Genomic DNA, 20169 nt, shown 5'->3' with positions numbered 1-20169 from the left:
AGGGTTTAAGGGTGTTGATTTTCGCAGTACATATTTTACTCAATACAGTACCCATTTATCCATTTTACCCCTCTCATTTTCTCTCATATCTTTACTCTTCTCTCCTCTCCTCTCCTAATCAACCTCATAATAAAAACAACCCTTAAGGCCTTAACTACCATTCCCCCAAACTCCGGCCAACCACCACAGGCTGCCGGTCAGTAGCCCGACCTGCCCAACTCCAGTGGTACTCACATGAATGACTCTACAAGCACTTCAAGCATGGAATATTCCATGAGCCATTTCGTCGAACATGTAGCGAGCTTTGATTAATTGACTTTGTTGCAAACACAGAACTATAAGATGGTCATAACTACTTATGCAAGTATGTTGATGATGGTGAATTTGAGGAATTAAACTGTAATATGAACGCCTAAAACACGAATTTTGATTGATAGAGGAATGAAACTGCTAATGACCATGAATTTGAGTAATTATTTGTATTGGTATTGGTATGTTCTGCGTAGGTGTATATGACTAATTTGATCAATAATTATCAATTAAACAATCAAATCAATGTTGAAACATTTAAATTATTGTTTATAATTGAATTTTTTTTGATTAATTTGAAAAGTTGTATGGTGAATGGGGAGAATTAGGTTTAGAGCTTTTTTAGTTAGGGGTACACAAATGGAAAAAACTACGTAAAAAGTACTGTAATGAGTAAAAATTGTACTACGAAAATAAATTACGGGATATTATTATGCATAGTTTAGATATTACAATACGAATATACGATTATGGTTTTGCACTATCATTGTTATATTTTAGCTAGAAGCGTAAACTAAATTCCCCATACAATAAAGGAACAATCAAAGAAACACAATTGATCAGGACATAGGCAGGCACCAGGCAATATAATAGCGCGCGACTCAAACATAAAAGAAGTATTTATGAAAAGTTGAATAATCAAAGCTGAAGAGATTTTAATCAAGAGGTCGGCTAACGATAGGAGAACGACATAGCCGCCTAGATGGGGCACATTTGGGATGCAAACATGCATTGACCTCAAGTCAACCTCCAACAAACACAACTCATAGGCAAGCGAGTCAAGCTGCCTGCTTCCTATAAAGGCAAAATAAGCTTGTCTTTACTTCCAATAATTTCTATCGTGTGTTAGTGTGTGGCTCAGAAGCTAAGTCGTTAGTGAAATGGTGTCACTTAGGATCGGAATTTACAAGAAGGAAGACACACCACATGATATGTCGTGTTCGTAGAACAAATGGCAACCAAAATGGCGTGGTTGCATAGAAAAATAAATAAATAAATAAATAATGATTTCAAAATAAAGGAAAATGGCTTACAGAGATCCGAACCTGCGCTGCTGCACTGTGCACAGAATGACGGACCAGTGTGGTATCGAACATTAAAAACAATAGAAAAACAAAAGAATTCAAGGTGCTTGTCAACAGTTGATCAAGTCATTAACACAAGTGCTTTACATAAACACTCTTTCCAGAGTAATTACGGCAGTGATGATGTCTATTCTTCCGGAGAAACAGCAAACACGATCTTTTAAGGGTCACTGGACAAAGTAAAAAAAACTGGTAAATATTAAACAAAATAGGTAATGCTAGATATTTAAGAGTCACTACTGACCATCTTCCACAATTTTTCGTGTCATTCAGAATAATGTGTTGACGGTCATCTCCTGCAGACGATGCCTGGCAAGAAGCAGTATCACACCTTAACAATTCATTTCTATTCCACATTGTTGAGCGCTGACTCATTTCTCTTTAGCAAAGCAAAATAGAATCTTTCTTCAACCAATAAATTCCACATTGTTGGGCTGTAATGTGCATTCTATTCAATGCTTTTAACTCATAAATAAATTCACCACAAGCAATAATCATGAATTTGTGTTGAGATTGGAAACTAAAGTAAAGACCATACTACACACAAAACAACACACAAAATGAAACCAATTTCTCTCAAAACACGAGACGATCATTCAAGTTTCGGGCCTTTCCTGTGTAGCAAACCAATCTTTCTTATCATCTTTGTTCTTATGGTTCAAAGTATTACAGTGACTTTAGCACTGAATAGCATTGACTACCCAGGCAACGAGACAGACCACACTGCATTATTGGCCATCAAGAATCGGCTAGTAGATCATCCTAACAAGGTTGTAAGCTCATGGAATGACTCTATTCACCATTGTTCTTGGGAGGGGGTTACTTGTGGGCGTAAACATAACAGAGTGACTGTATTAGATTTGAGTTCTAGAGGTTTAGCAGGAATCATATCTCCATTCATAGGAAACCTGAGCTTCCTTACAGTTATTGAGCTTTACAATAATAGTCTATCTGGCAATATCCCCGCACAATTAAGTTATCTAATCAGGCTTCAAGTATTAGACTTACGTAACAACACACTTGTAGGTGAAATTCCACCCAACATATCTAATTGCGTTAATCTCAGGGTTATTGCTCTTGGCAGGAACAAGCTAGAGGGAAAACTTCCAGCAGGATTAAGGGCATTGACGATGCTAACAGTATTTATTGTGAATAATAACAATCTTACTGGCCCTCTTTTTGACATCATTCAAAATCTTACATCCTTAGTAAGCATATCGGCTGCTCAGAACTCATTTACAGGAACTATCCCATACAACATTGGTAAAATGCAGAGCCTAACTAATCTTGAAATTGGAGGTAATGAACTCTCTGGCAAACTTCCCACATCCATTTTCAATCTCTCATATATTCAAACTCTTGATTTGGCAATTAATCAACTACACGGAGAGCTTCCCACGAATATGGGCTTCAATATTCCTCGCCTGAAATGGCTAAACCTTGCAGAAAACAACTTTTCAGGAACAATTCCAATCACCATAAGAAACCTTACAAACCTCGAGTTTATTGGACTGTTGCAGAATGGTTTTACAGGAAGCGTTCCTCGGGATTTTAGCCATTTTCATAATCTAGAACTTTTAGATCTTGGAGAAAACTTCCTGGTGGGTGACATTAGCTTTATAACTACCTTAGTTAACTGTAGCCAATTACAATTTCTATCATTGAAAGATAATGATTTTTCTGGAATATTACCCCAATCCATGGCCAACCTCTCTACCACTTTAACATCGCTGATGATCGGAGAGAATTTGATTAGTGGAACACTTCCTGCTGGGATTACCAATCTCATCAATCTTGAGAGTTTATATATAAATGACAACAAATTGACAGCATCCCTTCCTCATGATCTCGGGAAGCTGCAGATGCTACAAGGTCTTGATTTAAGTTCAAACAGACTAACAGGTACAATTCCCATTTCCATTGGAAATTTATCACTTCTAAATCAGCTTAATTTATACAACAACATCTTGGAAGGGAGCATACCTGAAAGCATTGGGAACTGTCAAAGCTTACAATACTTGATGCTGCAAGGCAATTACTTCTCAGGAAAAATACCAAGTGAGCTCTTTGCAGGAGATGCTAAATTTATTTTTATATCCTTATCAGAAAATCAGTTGGAAGGGTCACTCCCTCTTGAAATCAGTAAGCAAATAAATTTAGTTGACTTGGAAGTGTCTAGCAATAAGTTGTCAGGAGTATTTCCAGATAGTCTAAGTAAGTGTCTTTCTCTTCAATCGTTATATATGGACGGAAATTCATTTCGTGGTTCAATTCCAGCATCACTCACTTCTTTGGAATCCCTTGAAGAAATTGACATTTCTCATAACAATTTGTCGGGTCAAATACCAGTCTACTGGTCCAAATTACCTTTAAAATATTTAAATTTATCTTACAACAATTTTGAAGGAAGTGTTCCAACAGTAGGAGTTTTTGCAAATGCAACTGGCATCTTTCTTGCTGGTAACAACAGGCTTTGTGGAGGAATACAGGAGTTACATTTGCCCAAATGTGTCAAAAATGAGATAGCTAAGAAAAGACGTTCGTGTAATACCCTTAAGAAGGTGGTAATTATAACTGTGTGCACACTGGTTGGGATGTTGGCCATCTTATTAGCCTTGTATCTGATCTATAGAAGGAAAAAAAGGCAACCCAATGTATCAACTTCAATGATTGGCAAAACATTCACAAAAGTGTCTTACCACATGCTACTCAACGTCACATCTGGGTTTTCTACAGACAACTTGCTTGGCACGGGATCTTTTGGATCAGTATTTAAGGGCGTTTTAGATGGAAAATTTGTTGCTGTCAAAGTTCTAGACATGCAACATCTAGGCGCATCTAAGAGCTTCATTGCAGAGTGTAACGCATTGAGGAATGTCCGTCACCGTAATCTTGTTGGTATTGTAACAGCTTGCTCCAGTATTGATTTTCAGAGAAATGATTTTAAAGCACTAGTGTACGAGTTCATGTCCAATGGAAGTCTAGATAGATGGTTACATGGAGTATATGGAAGTATGAGCCTTGCTCAAAGGGTGGATGTAGCGATTGATGTGGCCCATGCACTCGGCTATCTCCACCATGAGTGTGAAACTCCAATAGTGCATTGTGACTTGAAGCCGAGCAACATATTGCTCGATAATGACATGGTCGCTCATGTTGGGGATTTTGGATTAGCAAGGTTTCTCACTCAACCTCGACACCCGAATCAAAGTAGTACAATTGGAATCAAGGGAACTATAGGCTTTGCTGCTCCAGGTAATAATAGCCTGATTCCTAATTATAATTTGTCTGACAAGCACCATGAAGTACTATTGCCAATATATCTACTACTCGCTAAATATGTAAAGTCAGTGAGATTGCCCAACTTATACATATAGTAAACGAGTGTTTTCAGGCTTTGTCTATTTTTAATAACTACTGAACAATTTTGTGGCTAAGCATTGTTATGGGGTTCACATGGCAGAGTATGGGGTCGGCAGTGAGCCATCCACAGAAGGTGATGTCTACAGCTATGGCATATTACTACTTGAGCTAATGACAGGAAAGAGACCAACAGACAACATGTTCAAAGAAGGCTACAGCCTTCATCTGCATGCAAGAGGAGCATTACCTGACCAAGTCGTACAAATTGTAGACCCATCACTCGAAGAAGATAATCTCACTGAAGAGGCCAATGACACAAGGGCAATCCAAGATGAGCTTCAAAGAAGACTGGAATGCATTACTACTGTTATCAGTGTTGGGGTGTCGTGTTCCAATCATTTGCCACAAGAGCGAATGAAAATAGTCGACGCCAGAAGCAGGCTTCAATCAGCAAAAGACAACCTTCTGAATGCTAGAAACAGGCGTAATCTTCCTGCAAGAGGTATATCATTAGACATATAATGAGTTTACGGTTAACGAATTATTTGTGAAGTTTCAATTTGATTAGAAGTTCAGCTATCATAACATTATTTCTTCTTGTAGGGCTGATGGTTACAGGGGCTTGACCGCCTAAGGCTGATTTTAATCAGGAATACAAGCATTCGTCAAATGAAGTCTCAGGATAGAATTATTAAGACTACGAATCTACCATCGTAGAATGTAAAATGCTACTCCGTATTAAGTTTCAGTCAGTTTACTGTAATTGTATTGTGTTCACAAAACAATACTTCCTCCATTCCGTTCATTTATTTAGCTTCGATAAAATACGCCTCACAAAGATAAGAATAAGAAAAGGTAAACAAATGAATTAGACGGAGGGGGTACTACAGGTCTACAAGTGCTCTGAGAAACTATAACCTCAATTTTGAGGTGGTTTCTTGTGTTGAGCATAATAACATCCACATTTTTATTGCTAATTATTCAAATTGCAAATGTAAACCCCAGGAACTTAAAAAAAAAATTGCAGAATTTTTAGTCTTCAAATAAAATTAATATAAAAAGGGAAAAAAACGCACCTTCAATAATCTTCAATTTCAAACTTCAACGTTGGGTTTGTTTACATATGGTGACACTTGATTCCAATTCCGAGGTTAATCTTCCAATCTTCCATGGTGTTCTTCTTTCTTTCTTTGTTTGTGATCGAGCTTGGATATGTTGGAGATTGGTTCCAAAAATGAACATTTATGATGGGCTTTTCTACCACCTGGCAAACCAGGTTAATGGGTCGGGTTTAGTTCGGGTTGTGTCATTTTTGGGTTTAATATAATTCCGATCGGGTCAGGTCATTTCAGGTTGGGATTATTTCGGGTAGGTTATTAGTTATAACTTATAACCAAGTTATTTAGGGATAATGAACTGTGTTGAACAATACCATTCGAGTCAGGTCAAGCTCGGGTCCTTAGTTCGGGTTTTAGGTCAGGTTATTTGAGTCGAGTCATTTTTGTTAAGTATAGGCTTGTATAGAAGCTTGTAGAGCCTAAAAGATTAAAGATGAGATATGTCTTCGAAAATATATAGCCCGTGTCAAGAATCTGCAAGGGGCGAGGCCACTATGACTTGTGGTGTAGCAGCCGCTACACCGAAAGCGAAAAATTCGGTTAGAATTTCGTGATTTGTTACACCAATTTTTAGCGATTTCACACTAATTATCTATACACTTTACCTTAAGTATATATTTTGCTACACCGAAATCAAAATCCTAGACTCGCCTCTGAGAATCTGTGTGTGTAAAAAGCAATATGATGTGCTTCCAATGCCATAAGTGCTTCCAATACCATTGTGGAAGACATTATTGAATTAGGAGGTTGTTTTCATTGTATTAATCTTTGTTATATCTCTAGGAATGGTAATTATGTAGCTCATAACTAGAGAGAAAGAGGCCTCTTGTATGTCGTATCCTCCAGTCCAATTGTCGAAAAAAAAAAAAAAAAAAGTAAATTAGACTAAAAATCACAGTTATTGCTCCATGTTGCAACGCCATTCTTTTAACCGAGTTCTGCCGCTTTCGATTTTGTAATTTCAGGAGACTACTCTTGATTAAACTACTGAATTACTGTTAGTAGTATTATAACCCGCGCATCCTTCCTCGTCTGTATAACCACCCTGAAACCACCACACATCCCGCTAAGGGTAGCTACATCCACATTAACCTTCCATTTCCCTGACAGAGGAGGCTAGCATTTATTGGGGAGATGATTTCGTTGGCAGTAGGACTCTCGAGAATGCTATTAGCCTCGCTCGCTGCATGCTTGCCCCTAGCCCCCTGCGCAACACATCAATTCATTCGGTAAACTTGAATTACCACCACCTGTAAAGCTTATAATACCCTCACCCATTTCCAGAGCATTATTTCATCGGCATAGCTTAGCCCGAACCACGCTATACCAGTCCTTCACAGTATCAGCATTTGCCCATTGATAATAATTACCATAATACAGATGAACCTTATTTAAAAAAAAAAAAAAAAAAATTGTTGCCTTAAACAATCAATCCGACTCAAGTTCGGACTAAAATGGATGGTGTAATTTAAAAGTATATTGTGATTGTCCTGATGTTGGTGGGATAAGCGACTCTATTACTGAGACGAGAGTTCACATCACGACTGTCGAAGAAATGCATGATATCGCAAATGCAAGATACGATGACAAATCCAAACTCTAAAGACAGTGAAATAAGTGATGGGCTGATTATCTACAGACATGTAGATATCGAAATTCAGTACGTAAACATACACCCAAAGTCGGAGGAGAGAATAAATTCCTATGTTATTTCGACCTTTCAGTTGACGACGTCACATGATGTGTTAACAGGATACAACACTGCAACACCATTTTAGGCCACAAGGAGGGAATATATATTCACAATACACACAGGATACATACAACACTGCAACACCATTCCATTGAGTAAAAGGCATCATTGACAATTTGAAGCTCGTAATATAAGTCGAACTAATAAAGCTTTCTAATTTCCGTGATTAATGTCGTGCGTAATATCTATATCATATTGATTTAATATATCCACTAGGATAATATCTACAAAATTGAAGAATTATAATAACCATAACAACAAAAAGATAATAATTCCAATAATAATCAAGATTATTCTGCATACTCTTCTTTCCAACAAGCACCTCTTATTTCTGAGTTAGACAACTCACATACTAGTAGTACCCTGGCTTGCATGCAATTGAACCCATTCCAAAACAGCAAAACCTGTGGTTATTATATATATATAACCAAATTAAGTGGTCATTATCTCTGAACCAACCTAAGATTGATTATTCCAACTTGGGATGTAACGTGCATTGACCCAAGCCCAAGGTAGTCCATAAATCCTCAAGTCAAGTGACAACAAGAATGACTGGCAAGCATAACTTATCCTAAAGACAAGCTCACGGCAGTATAACCTCATACTCCTAAGACGGTTTTACATAAATATATTATAAACATGGATCTAACCATTTAATCAAGGTCCATAGTAGTTATAAATATATAGTTTGGGTATTATTATGCATAGTTTAGATATTACAATACGAATATACGATTATGGTATTGCACTATCATTGTTATATTTTAGCTAGAAGCGTAAACTAAATTGTGATTCTCAGTTAGTCTTGCTGAAGACGGGTCAGAGCAAGTTATGGGTAATGCCACTTACAAAACGGATAGGGGGGACAAGGTGGGGGCACCCCCATGTGCTTCCTTCTCTCCTCTATTTGGGTCATTTGTGAAAGGAAATGGTATCCGTCAGTCCAAAGTGACGGATACGTGCCTTCTTCAATGAGATTTTGTGATTCCCCATACAATAAAGAAACAATCAAACAAACACAATTGATCGGGACATAGGCATGCAGGCGCGCGACTCAAACATGTAACAAGTATTTATGAAAAGTTGAATGATCAAAGCTGAAGAGATTTTAATCAAGAGGTCGGCTAACGATAGGAGAACGACATAGATGGGGCACATTTGGGATGTAAACATGCATTGACCTCTAAGAGACAGAGACCAGTTAATAAATCATGATGATGTAAGTGCCTATATAAATCAAAGAGTGAACAAGATCAAGAGCATCTCACACAAAAAAACTGCTGACAACTACACACAACTAACAATGAAACCAATCCACCACCAGACCCAAAATGAAAGTCCAAGTAATATTCCTCTACTTTGTCGCAAACCGGCCTTTCTTCTCGTCTTTGTTTTTGTTATGCAAAATATTACAGTAACTTTTTCACTGCGTAGCATTGACTACCCAGGCAACGAGACCGACCACACTGCGTTGCTGGCCATCAAGAGCAAACTACTGGATGCTTCCAACCGGGTTTTAAGCTCATGGAACGATTCTATTCACCACTGTTCTTGGGAGGGGGTTAATTGTGGACGTAAACATAAAAGAGTGACTATATTAGATCTGAGTTCTAGAGGATTGGCAGGGACCATATCTCCTTTCATAGGAAATCTGAGCTTCCTTAAGATCCTTGACCTTTACAATAATAGCCTATATGGCGAAATCCCCAGACAATTAGGTCATCTAGTAAGACTTCACATACTACAGCTATATAACAACACACTTGTAGGTGAAATTCCAGAAAACATATCAGGTTGTGTTAACCTCAAGAGTACTTTTCTTAGCCAACAACAAGCTCGAGGGAAAACTCCCAACAGGATTAGGATTATTGTCGAAGCTAAAAGACTTTCGTGTACAAACTAACCATCTTATGGGGGCTCTTTTTGACAACATACAAAACCTTACTTCTTTAGTATTTATAGCGGCTACTTACAACTCATTTACAGGAACTATCCCAAACAACATTGGTAGGATGCAAAATCTAACCTTCCTTGGGGTTGGAGAAAATCAACTCTCGGGCACACTTCCCACATCCCTTTTTAATATCTCCTCCCTTCAAATTCTTGATTTTGCTCACAACAAACTACATGGAGAACTTCCAGCAGATGTTGGCGTCAATGTTCCTCGTCTGACATGGCTAAGCCTCATGGAAAACAACTTTACAGGATTAATTCCAATCACAGTCCAAAACCTCACAGCTCTTGAACTTATTGCAATCGGTTATAATAATTTTATAGGAAATGTTCCTTTTTATTTTGGGAATTTTCATAAGCTAAATTTTTTATTTCTTGGAGGGAATTTCCTAGAGGGTAACATAAATTTTATAGATAAACGGTTAACTGCACCAATTACGAATCCTCATTTTGGGACCGAATCATTTTTCAGGAATATTACCCAAATATGTTGCCAATCTCTCCACCTCTTTGCAAATACTCGATATACGAAATACTCTAATAGGTGGAAAAATTCCAGAAGGTATTACCAATTTCAACAATCTTGAGGAGTTGGAGATGAACAACTGTAAATTAACGGGATCTATCCCTCAAGATTTCGGGAAGCTCTACAAATTGGAAAAACTTTATCTGCACTCCAACAATTTAAAAGGTAAAATTCCCAATTCCATGGCCAATTTATCATACTTGAGTTGGCTTTATTTACATGACAACATATTGGAAGGGAGTATACCTCCAAACCTCGGGAATTGCCAAAGCTTGTTGTACCTGCATTTATCAAACAATGAACTTAATGGAACATTGGATACTGAGCTATTTGAAGGATCTGCTTCATTTATTGAATTACATTTGTCTCACAATCATTTGGAAGGCACCCTTCCTTTGGAAATGAGTAAACAAAGCAACCTACAAATCTTAGAACTAGCCAACAATAAGTTTTCGGGTTTCATTCCACATAGTCTTGGTGAATGTTCTGACCTTCAATACCTCTTCATGGATGGAAATTCTTTCCAGGGAAATATTCCATCATCTTTTGCTTCTTTGACTAGCTTCAAACATATTGACTTTTCTCGAAACAATTTATCTGGCCCAATTCCAGCATTCTTTTCTAAATTTCCTACATTATATTACCTTAACTTATCTTATAACGACTTTGAGGGAAGGGTTCCAACGAACTCAGTATTTGCAAATGCTAGTGCGGTCTTTGTTGCTGGCAATAACAGACTCTGTGGAGGAATTAAACAGCTTCATTTACCTAAGTGCATTGAGAAGATCAAAAGCCCCGGAAAGACGAAAAGAATAATGTCTCATGCCCTTAAATTGATAGTCCCAATTGTTGGCGCACTAATTGGGATGGTGGCCATAGCATCAGGGCTGTATCTGGCATGTATCAAAAAGAAAAAGACACCTCTTTCATCAGGTTCAATGATGGGGATTGTAACCATGAAAGTGTCTTACGACATGTTACTCAAAGCAACGGCTGGTTTTTCTTCAGAGAATCTACTTGGGATGGGATCATTTGGATCCGTGTTTAAGGGGATTTTGGATGGAAATACGGTTGCAGTGAAAGTTCTCAACTTGCAACACCGTTTTGCATCTAAGAGTTTCATGGCAGAGTGCAACACGTTAAGGAATGTCCGTCACCGGAATCTAATAGGCATCATAATGACTTGTTCTAGTATTGACTTTCGTGAGAAATGATTTTAGAGCCCTAGTATACGAGTTCATGCCCAATGGAAGCCTAGACAGATGGTTACATGGAGTCGACAGAAACATGAGCCTTGCACAAAGGGTGGATGTAGCGATTGATGTGGCCCATGCACTCATCTATCTCCACCATGAGTGTGAAACTCCAATTGTGCATTGCGACTTGAAACCAAGCAACATATTGCTTGACAATGACATGGTTGCTCATGTTGGAGATTTTGGATTAGCAAGGTTTCTTACTCAACCTCGACATCCGAATCAAAGTAGTACAATTGGAATTAAGGGAACTATAGGCTATGCTGCTCCAGGTAATAATCGTGTATTCGTGTTATTCGTATTTATATTTAGTCTGACAAAAATCATATAACTATATTATCATCGAAAGACTTAGATGCACAAACTCAGCAATCTGCTGGACTTATTATCTATTTACGACCCATTTATGTGTCTAAGCCTTGTCCTTGGGTTCACATGTCAGAGTATGGGCTCGGAAGTGAGCCATCTACTGAGGGTGATGTTTACAGCTATGGCATATTGCTACTCGAGCTAATGACAGGAAAGAGTCCAACAGACAACATGTTCAAGGAAGGCTACAGCCTTCATATGCATGCAGAAGCAGCATTACCTCACCAAGTCTTGGAAATTGTGGAACCATCGCTTGAAGAAGATAACCTCACTGAAGAAGCCGAAGACCCAAGGGCAGTCCAAGGTGAGCTTCAAAGAAGAGTGGAATGCATTACTACTGTGATCACTGTAGGAGTGTCGTGCTCAAATCATTTGCCACAACAGCGAATGAAAATAGTCGACGCGAGAAGCAGGCTTCAATCAGCAAGAGACAACCTTCTTGGTGCTAGAAACAGGCGTAATCTTCCTGCAAGAGGTATATCATTAGACATATTATGACTTTACAGTTAATGAATCATTCGTGAAGTTTCAATTTGACTAGAAGTTATGCTAACATAAGATTATTTCTTCTTGTAGGGCTGATGGTTAAAGGGGCCTGACCGCCTAAGGCTGATTTTAATCAGGAATACAAGCATTTGTCAAATGAAGTCTGAGGATAGAATTATTAAGACTACGAATATACCATATTGTTGAATGTAAAATGCTACTCCGTATTAAGTTTCAGACAGTCTGTTGTATACATGACTAATAAATTATTAAATTGTGAAGTATTGTTCGGGTCCGTTATAATCATGTACTTTAATTGTGTATTGTTCTCCCTCAATGCTAGCTGGTTTCGTGTATTAAGCTGAACATCCTTCACAAAATAATACTCTCTCAGTTCCATTCATTTATTTAGCTTCGATATAAAAAAAAAAAAAAAAAACCTCACGAAGATAAGAATAAGAAAAGGTAAACAAATGAATGAGACGGAGGGACTACCTACGAGTGCTCTGAGAAGCTATAACCTCAATTTTAGGAGGTTTCTTGTGTTGAGCATAATAACACACTTGTAGGTGAATTTCCACCAAACATATCTAATTGTGTTCACCTCAAAGTTACATCGTTAAACCACAACAGACTCGAGGAAAACCTCTCAAAGGGGTTATAAGAGCATTGTCAAATTAACATTACCTATCTGTGAAACATAACAATATTAGGGGTCCTTCTGTTAATAGATCATGATTACTATCAAAACACTGATGCAGAAACTCAGTAAGCTTCTCGACTTAATGCTAACTTGGTTCCCTATATTTTAATCAACTGATATGTAGATCATTGATGGTCAGTGAGCTTCTCTATCTATCATAATCTCTGATTCTCTGATTTGAAAAGAAATCAAAATGGGAAAAATGAGTATTTAATTAAGAGAATATGACTATATGAAATACTTCGTATTCTACAGATTTTTTTTTTTTTTTTTTTTTTTTCAATCTTATATACTCCCTCCGACCCAGACGAAAGGTAACATGGTGAAAAATGGGTTATTTAAGAAAAGGGGTAAAAAGGAGGGGAAAAGAGTGAAAGATCATAAGAAGGCCGGACCTAATCCTTAATTTGAGACACCTTTGTTATATCGAATCTCTACGACTTTTTACTAATATATGCTTCTTAATCTTCTAATAATATCTAAGAAGATATAAGCAGGTAAACTTAGGACGCGCCTATCTTTACCACGAGCACCATGCCTAGGCAAAACAAGTTGCCATTGTTATTCACTGAAGAGTAGCAATCATGGATTTAAAGTTATCATAGAAAAAACAGTGTCATTACATTATTGATTTGGAAACTTCGATGTGACGAGTTTCCGTGAGAGATGGTGTAGACGTGTAGTTTTGGTTGAATTACCTGCATATGGAAATCAGAGAACAAGGCATCATTGAAGCTCTTAATATACAAGTACAATGGATAAAGCTTTCTAATTTCGTGATTAGTGTCCGAATGTCATGGGTGATAACAGATTAGCTAAAAATTGAAGTGTAAACTAAATTCCGTCACAATAAAGCATAAAACAAAGAAAAATAATTGATCGGGACAAAGACATTAGACAGTATATTAATAGTGTAACATGCATAATAATTTTATTGAATCAAGATAGTCCATGAATCGTGAAATTTGGGGCACGTTGACCGTAAGTCAAGCTCTAACAAGCACGGCTGACGCGCAAGAGTGCAAGACTCAAGAGTCATTTAGGATGTAACTTCTTGTCCTAAAGGCAAGCTGCCTGCTTAAGGCAAAATAAGCTTGTCTTTACTTCAACAACTTCTGTAGTGTGTCAGTGTGTGGCCCAGAAACCTACTTTTTAAAAAAAAAAAAAATACGGACCAAAAATTTAGCGAAATAGTCTCTTAGAATCGGAAATATATGAGAAGGAAGACACATTATTATTCCCATTCCCGGATTAAACCAAACAACTTTAAACATGTATGGGATTCTAGAAAGTAGAATCCATTCCATTCTATACCTAATGTTTGAACCAAACGCCCCCTAAATAGTAGTCTTTATCATTTCGACAATTCGTCATCATTTTAACAATACCTCATGTCATATGCATGCTTTAGTCAGTCAGCAAGATGCAACCTTGTCAATGCTATATTTGTTGACTTAACCTTCCTTCCGCGAGGTATCCGTTTTTGCTTTCAAATACTGCCCAAACATAAAAAGTTAACGACACATATACGAGGTACATTACTTGCCTCATTAGATCGTAGAGAAAAACGTGTCCAAGTACCATACTCGTTTTTAAAAAGCGTATGCAACATAATACGAAGAATCTACCCACCTTGAAAAAACATAAAAAAGAATTATGTTCTTTATCAGTTACAGTGCTACTCCGAACATTGGAACATTCATACTGACTATAATATAATATAATGTTACCAGAAATCAGAAATGTAAGTCTTTCTTTTCTCTTTTGAAAATTTACAATCATCACACTGATAGTGCGAGGAAGCCACTTACACCAACAACACAAAAAGTTTGCATTCTATATAGTATTATATAGAAAACACAATTAAATTCACCCAAAAAGCTTTCGACGCCAATGAAAACTTGTAGATGTGCCTAGAAAAATCTTCAGAGATTGCCATTTTTTTTGTAAAGCAGGGAGCAAGTCATGATTTAATTCACATCCAGTCCCACACATAAATATATGTATACTACAACAGCATATACAATAAAAATTCACACGTAGGCTTTAATTATTTTGTAGTTCAAAGGATCTCACCTATAGCGAGGCATAATATCGAGGTACTTGTCTATGTGCGATTGGTGCGACTTGTCTCTCTTAACAAATAATACCGATGTTTTAAGTTAAGAAATGAGGTTTTCAAGGATACACGATAAGATATGAAAAACCTATATGGCCAAAAATAAAAAGACGACTATTATGTTCCTATGCTTCAAGAATTCCACAAAGCTGGGAAGTAGAGCGCATTCCATTAATAAACCAGTTCATAGAAAATTAGCAGTACAATTCATATGTGATATGTTAGTACGGTCTCAGTAGTGAAGCATCTACAGATGTCGATGTTTACATTTATGACATATTGGCACTCAAGCGCATGACAGGAAAACACCAAAAGACAACATTTTCAAGGAAGACTATAACCTTCATCACAAATACTATCTTACAACCAGTTGTATATTAGCATTGTACAACCGCCTCAAAGTTGTTGAGTTCTTTACACAAAGTTGTCGAGCTATTTTATAAGTTATTGAGCTAATTTAAAAAGTTGTTGAGTTTAATAATTATTTCTCTTAAGCTCAATAACTTTGTATTGTAACTCGACAATTTTGTTAATAAAACTCGACAACTTTATAACAAAACTCGACAACATTGAAAATGTTGTACATAAACTACATACAACCAGTTGTATAATCTACTAATTGAACCTTCATATACATGCAAAAGTAGGAGTACCTGATCAAATAACCGACGTCACAAGCAGGCTTCAATCAGCAAGAAAGGACCTTCTAAATGCTAGAAAAAATCACAATCTTCCTGCAAGAGGCATATCACTAGACATATCAAATGTTTCTAAGTACAAAATTAATGACAGTTCTAATTTGATAAGAATTTTATGCTGACAGTACAGTATTTACGCTTGTGACATTATCGAATCTGCCAAAGTTTGATGTAAAATCTTTCAAGTTCTGTAAATTCAGGAAACACTTGACTAATACCCCATAAGTCCCAATCATTTGTCTACCTTTGATTAAAATATCCCTCATAAATAATAAAAAGGTAAACGAAGAATGATTAAAATTGTTCTCTACTTTACTTGCTAGTTGCTACTGAATAATCTTCCGCCGCACTGATTTCTACTTTCTTTCTTAGGTTCACTGAATGTTGTAACATTCTCCATAAGTCTACAAGACCAGAGAATAAATTATGATTTAATTCACCATAAAGCCAAACAATCTATAAAGCTCGTCTGATTGCTGAAAAAGTTATTCATTGTTTAAATGCCTACAAAAATGAAAGAGGGGTAAAGTTCAAGAGCATCTCACAAAAAAAAAAACTACAATATGAAACCCATCCACCTAATCATCTTTGTTTTTGTAATACTCAATATTACAGTAACCTTAGCATTCCGTAGTATTGACTACTCAGGCAACGAGACGGACCACACCGCGTTGTTGGCCATCAAAAGCCAACTATTGGTTCCTTCCAACAGCATTTTAAGCTCATGGAACGAATCAATTCACCACTGTTCTTGGGAGGGGGTTTATTGTGGGCGTAAACATAGCAGAGTGACTGCACTAGATTTAAATTCTAGAGGTTTGGCAGGAACCATATCTCCTTTTATAGGAAATCTAAGCTTCCTCAAGTTCATTAGCCTTAGCAATAATAGCCTATATGGAGAAATCCCCAGTCAATTAGGTCATCTATTTAGGCTTCATGTACTAGGGCTAGAAAACAACACACTTGTAGGTGAAATTCCAGCCAACATATCTCGCTGTGTTAACCTCAGACAGTTTTTCTTATCCAACAACAAGCTAGAGGGAAAAATCCCAACAGGACTAGGAGCACTGTCAAAACTTAAAGACTTTCATGTAGAAAGTAACCATCTTCAAGGGGCTTTTTTTGAGAGCATACAAAACCTTACGTCTTTGGAATCAATAAATGCTAATTTCAACTCCTTTATAGGAACTATCCCAAACAGCATTGGTAGGATGCAAAATCTAATCTTCCTTGAAGTGGTACAAAATGAACTCACAGGAGTACTTCCCATGTCACTTTTTAATATCTCCTCCCTTCAAATTCTTGATTTGGATTCCAACCAATTACACGGAGAACTTCCTGCAGATGTTGGTGTCAATATTCCTCGTCTGAGATCGTTCATCCTCCGCAAAAACAACTTCAGAGGACTGATACCAATCACGATCCAAAATCTCACAGCTCTTGAATTTTTTGGACTCAGTTCTAACAATTTTATAGGAAATGTTCCTTCTTATTTTGGGAATTTTCATAACCTATATTATTTATCTCTTGGAGGGAACTTCCTAGAGGGTGACATTAATTTTATAGATACACTTGTTAACTGCAGCCAATTACGTTTCCTCATTTTAGGACCGAATCATTTTTCTGGAATATTACCCAAATCTGTTGCCAATCTCTCCACCTCTTTGATATGTCTTGGTATGGAAGATATTCTGATAAGTGGAAAAATTCCAGAAGGTATTACCAATCTCAACAATCTTGAGCTGTTATGGATGGACAACTGCAAATTAACAGGATCTATCCCTCAAGATTTCGGCAAGCTCCAAAAATTAGAACACCTTGTTTTGAGCTCCAACAGATTAGAAGGTAGAATTCCCAGTTCCTTAGGCAATATATCACACTTAAGTAGGCTTTATTTAGATGACAACGTGTTGAAAGGGAGTATACCACCACATTTGGGGAATTGCGAAAGCTTGTTGTACCTCCGTTTGTCAAACAATGAACTCAATGGAACCTTGGCCAATGAGCTATTTGAAGGGTCTGCTACATTTATTGAACTATATCTGTCTCATAATCATTTGGAAGGTTCCCTACCTTCGACATTGAGTAAACAAGGCAACTTAGAAATCTTAGAAGTGTCTAACAATAAGTTTGCAGGTCTCATTCCCGATGGTTTACGGCTCTGTTCTGACCTTCAACACTTGTACATGGATGGAAATTCCTTCCATGGAGATATTCCTTCATCCTTCACTTCTTTGTCTAGCCTCCAAGAAATTGACTGTTCTCGAAACAATTTATCTGGCCCGTTTCCATCCTTCTTCTCTGAATTAAAAAAATTATATTACCTTAACTTATCTTATAACGATTTTGAGGGAAGGGTTCCGACAAATTCAGTATTTGCAAATGCAACTGCGATCTTTGTTGCTGGCAATAGCATGCTTTGTGGCGGAATTAAACAGCTGCATTTACCTAGATGCATTGAAAACCGAAGCATGAAAAGGACTAAGGTGATCATTCCGATCATCAGTGCACTTGTTGGGGTGGTCGCCATGGCGGTAGGGGCCATAGGGCTGTACCTGGCATGTATCAAAAAGAAAAAAACACCTCTTTCATCAGGTTCAATGATGGGGACTGTAACCATGAAAGTGTCTTATGACATGCTACTCAAAGCAACGGCTGGTTTTTCTTTAGAGAATCTACTTGGGACGGGTTCCTTTGGATCCGTGTTTAAGGGGATTTTAGATGGAAATTTGGTTGCAGTTAAAGTTCTCAACTTGGAACACCGCAGTGCATCTAAGAGCTTCATGGCAGAGTGCAACATGTTCAGGAATGTCCGTCATCGGAATCTAGTAGGCGTTATAACAGCTTGTTCAAGCATTGACTTTCAGAGAAATGATTTTAAAGCACTAGTATATGAGTTCATGCCCAACGGAAGTCTAGACAGCTGGTTACATGGAGTGCATGAAAACACGAGCCTTGCTCAAAGGGTGGATGTAGCGATTGATGTGGCCCACGCAGTCTGTTATCTCCACCACGGGTGTGAAACTCCAATAGTGCATTGCGACTTGAAACCAAGCAACATATTGCTCGATAATGACATGGTCGCTCATGTTGGGGATTTTGGATTAGCAAGGTTTCTTACTCAACCTCTACATCCGAATCAAAGTAGTACAATTGGAATCAAGGGTACAATCGGCTATGCTGCTCCAGGTAATAATAGTAAATGAGTGTTTAAGACTTTGTCGGTATATTATCTACTCACCAATTTTGTGGCTAAGCATTGTCATGGGGTTCACATGTCAGAGTACGGGCTTGGAAGTCAGCCATCTACAGAAGGCGATGTTTACAGCTATGGCATACTCCTACTTGAGCTAATGACAGGAAAGAGTCCAACAGACAACATGTTCAAGGAAGGCTACAACCTTCATCTGTATGCGAGAGAGGCATTACCTGACCAAGTCGTACAAATTGTAGACCCATCACTCGAAGAAGATAATCTCACTGAAGAGGCCGATGACACAAGGGCAATCCAAGATGAGCTTCAACGAAGACTGGAATGCATTACTACTGTTATCAGTGTCGGGATGTCGTGCTCGAATCATTTGCCACAAGAGCGAATGAAAATAGTCGATGCCAGAAGCAGGCTTCAATCAGCAAAAGACAACCTTCTGAATGCTAGAAACAGGCGGCGTAATCTTCCTGCAAGAGGTATATCATGAGAGATACTATAGGTTTCAATTTAATTAGAAGTTCTGCTAAGATAACATTATTTTCTACTTGCAGCGCTGATGGCTACAGAGGCCTGACCGACTGAGGTTGATTTCAATCAGGAATACAATAATCCGCAAATGAAGGCTCAAGATAGGTTTATTAAGACTACGAATCTACCTTAGTTGAATGTAAACTGCTTTTAAGTTCTAATTACATCGCTGTAAACTTGACTAATAAATTGTTATGTAATCTGTTACGGAGTACTTACTATGTAAAATACTCAGTAGTGTTTTATTTTTCATGGGTAGCTGGTTTCTTGTCATAAGCATATTATCCACATAGTTACAGTTAATCCGACGTTGACCTCTACAAAGTATACTCCGTCCGTCCTAATCATTTGATTATATAAACGATAAAATTTAGGCTAAGGATAAAGCTCTCAATTTCATAGTTACGGTTAATCCAAATGTCATGCTCTAAGCATTATTTCCCGCCATCATTTAGAAATTCCTCACGACATAAATAATCCATACGCATGCTTTAGTCTTCGAGACAGGTTATATATGAGGTACGCTGCACGCCTCATTAGAACTTCGAGAAATCGTGTCCAAGTACCATACTCGTTTTCAATAAATGTATGCAACACAGTACGAAGAATCTAGTCACTTTGGAAAAACATAAAAAAGAATTCTTATCAATTTACATAATGTTTCTAGAAATTAGAAATGGAAATCTTTCTTT

The 20169-nt window shown here is 37.5% G+C and overlaps 2 protein-coding genes, 2 long non-coding RNA genes and 1 pseudogene across 4 annotated transcripts; 3 read left to right on the top strand and 2 right to left on the bottom strand.

Moving 5' to 3' along the window:
- Positions 1–1259: 1259 nt before the first annotated feature.
- LOC141605078 (uncharacterized) lies at positions 1260–6038 on the bottom strand. The gene is made up of 4 exons (XR_012526292.1): positions 5834–6038; positions 5005–5250; positions 1639–3377; positions 1260–1564 (listed from the first exon to the last, which is right to left on the bottom strand). It is a non-coding gene; the product is annotated as an uncharacterized LOC141605078 (long non-coding RNA).
- Positions 1840–19624, top strand: LOC141605066 (uncharacterized). Its single transcript, XM_074423695.1, has 2 exons — positions 1840–4649; positions 19021–19624. The coding sequence occupies exons 1-2, from the start codon at positions 1955–1957 to the stop codon at positions 19434–19436; spliced, it is 3111 nt and encodes a 1036-aa protein (XP_074279796.1). The 5' UTR covers positions 1840–1954; the 3' UTR covers positions 19437–19624.
- Positions 10030–12331, top strand: LOC141606926 (putative LRR receptor-like serine/threonine-protein kinase At3g47570; annotated as a pseudogene).
- On the bottom strand, positions 14332–19250 carry LOC141605080 (uncharacterized). Its single transcript, XR_012526294.1, has 3 exons — positions 19168–19250; positions 15694–15774; positions 14332–14417 (listed from the first exon to the last, which is right to left on the bottom strand). It is a non-coding gene; the product is annotated as an uncharacterized LOC141605080 (long non-coding RNA).
- LOC141606925 (putative LRR receptor-like serine/threonine-protein kinase At3g47570) lies at positions 18342–18944 on the top strand. The gene has a single exon (XM_074426312.1). The coding sequence runs from the start codon at positions 18342–18344 to the stop codon at positions 18942–18944; it is 603 nt and encodes a 200-aa protein (XP_074282413.1).
- Positions 19625–20169: the final 545 nt, after the last annotated feature.

The sequence above is a fragment of the Silene latifolia genome, chromosome 10 (genome assembly GCF_048544455.1).
Source record: "Silene latifolia isolate original U9 population chromosome 10, ASM4854445v1, whole genome shotgun sequence".
Taxonomy (NCBI): Eukaryota; Viridiplantae; Streptophyta; class Magnoliopsida; order Caryophyllales; family Caryophyllaceae; genus Silene; species Silene latifolia.
The sequence above is the reverse complement of the archived record's forward strand: the minus strand, read 5'-3'. Positions and strand labels throughout refer to the sequence as shown.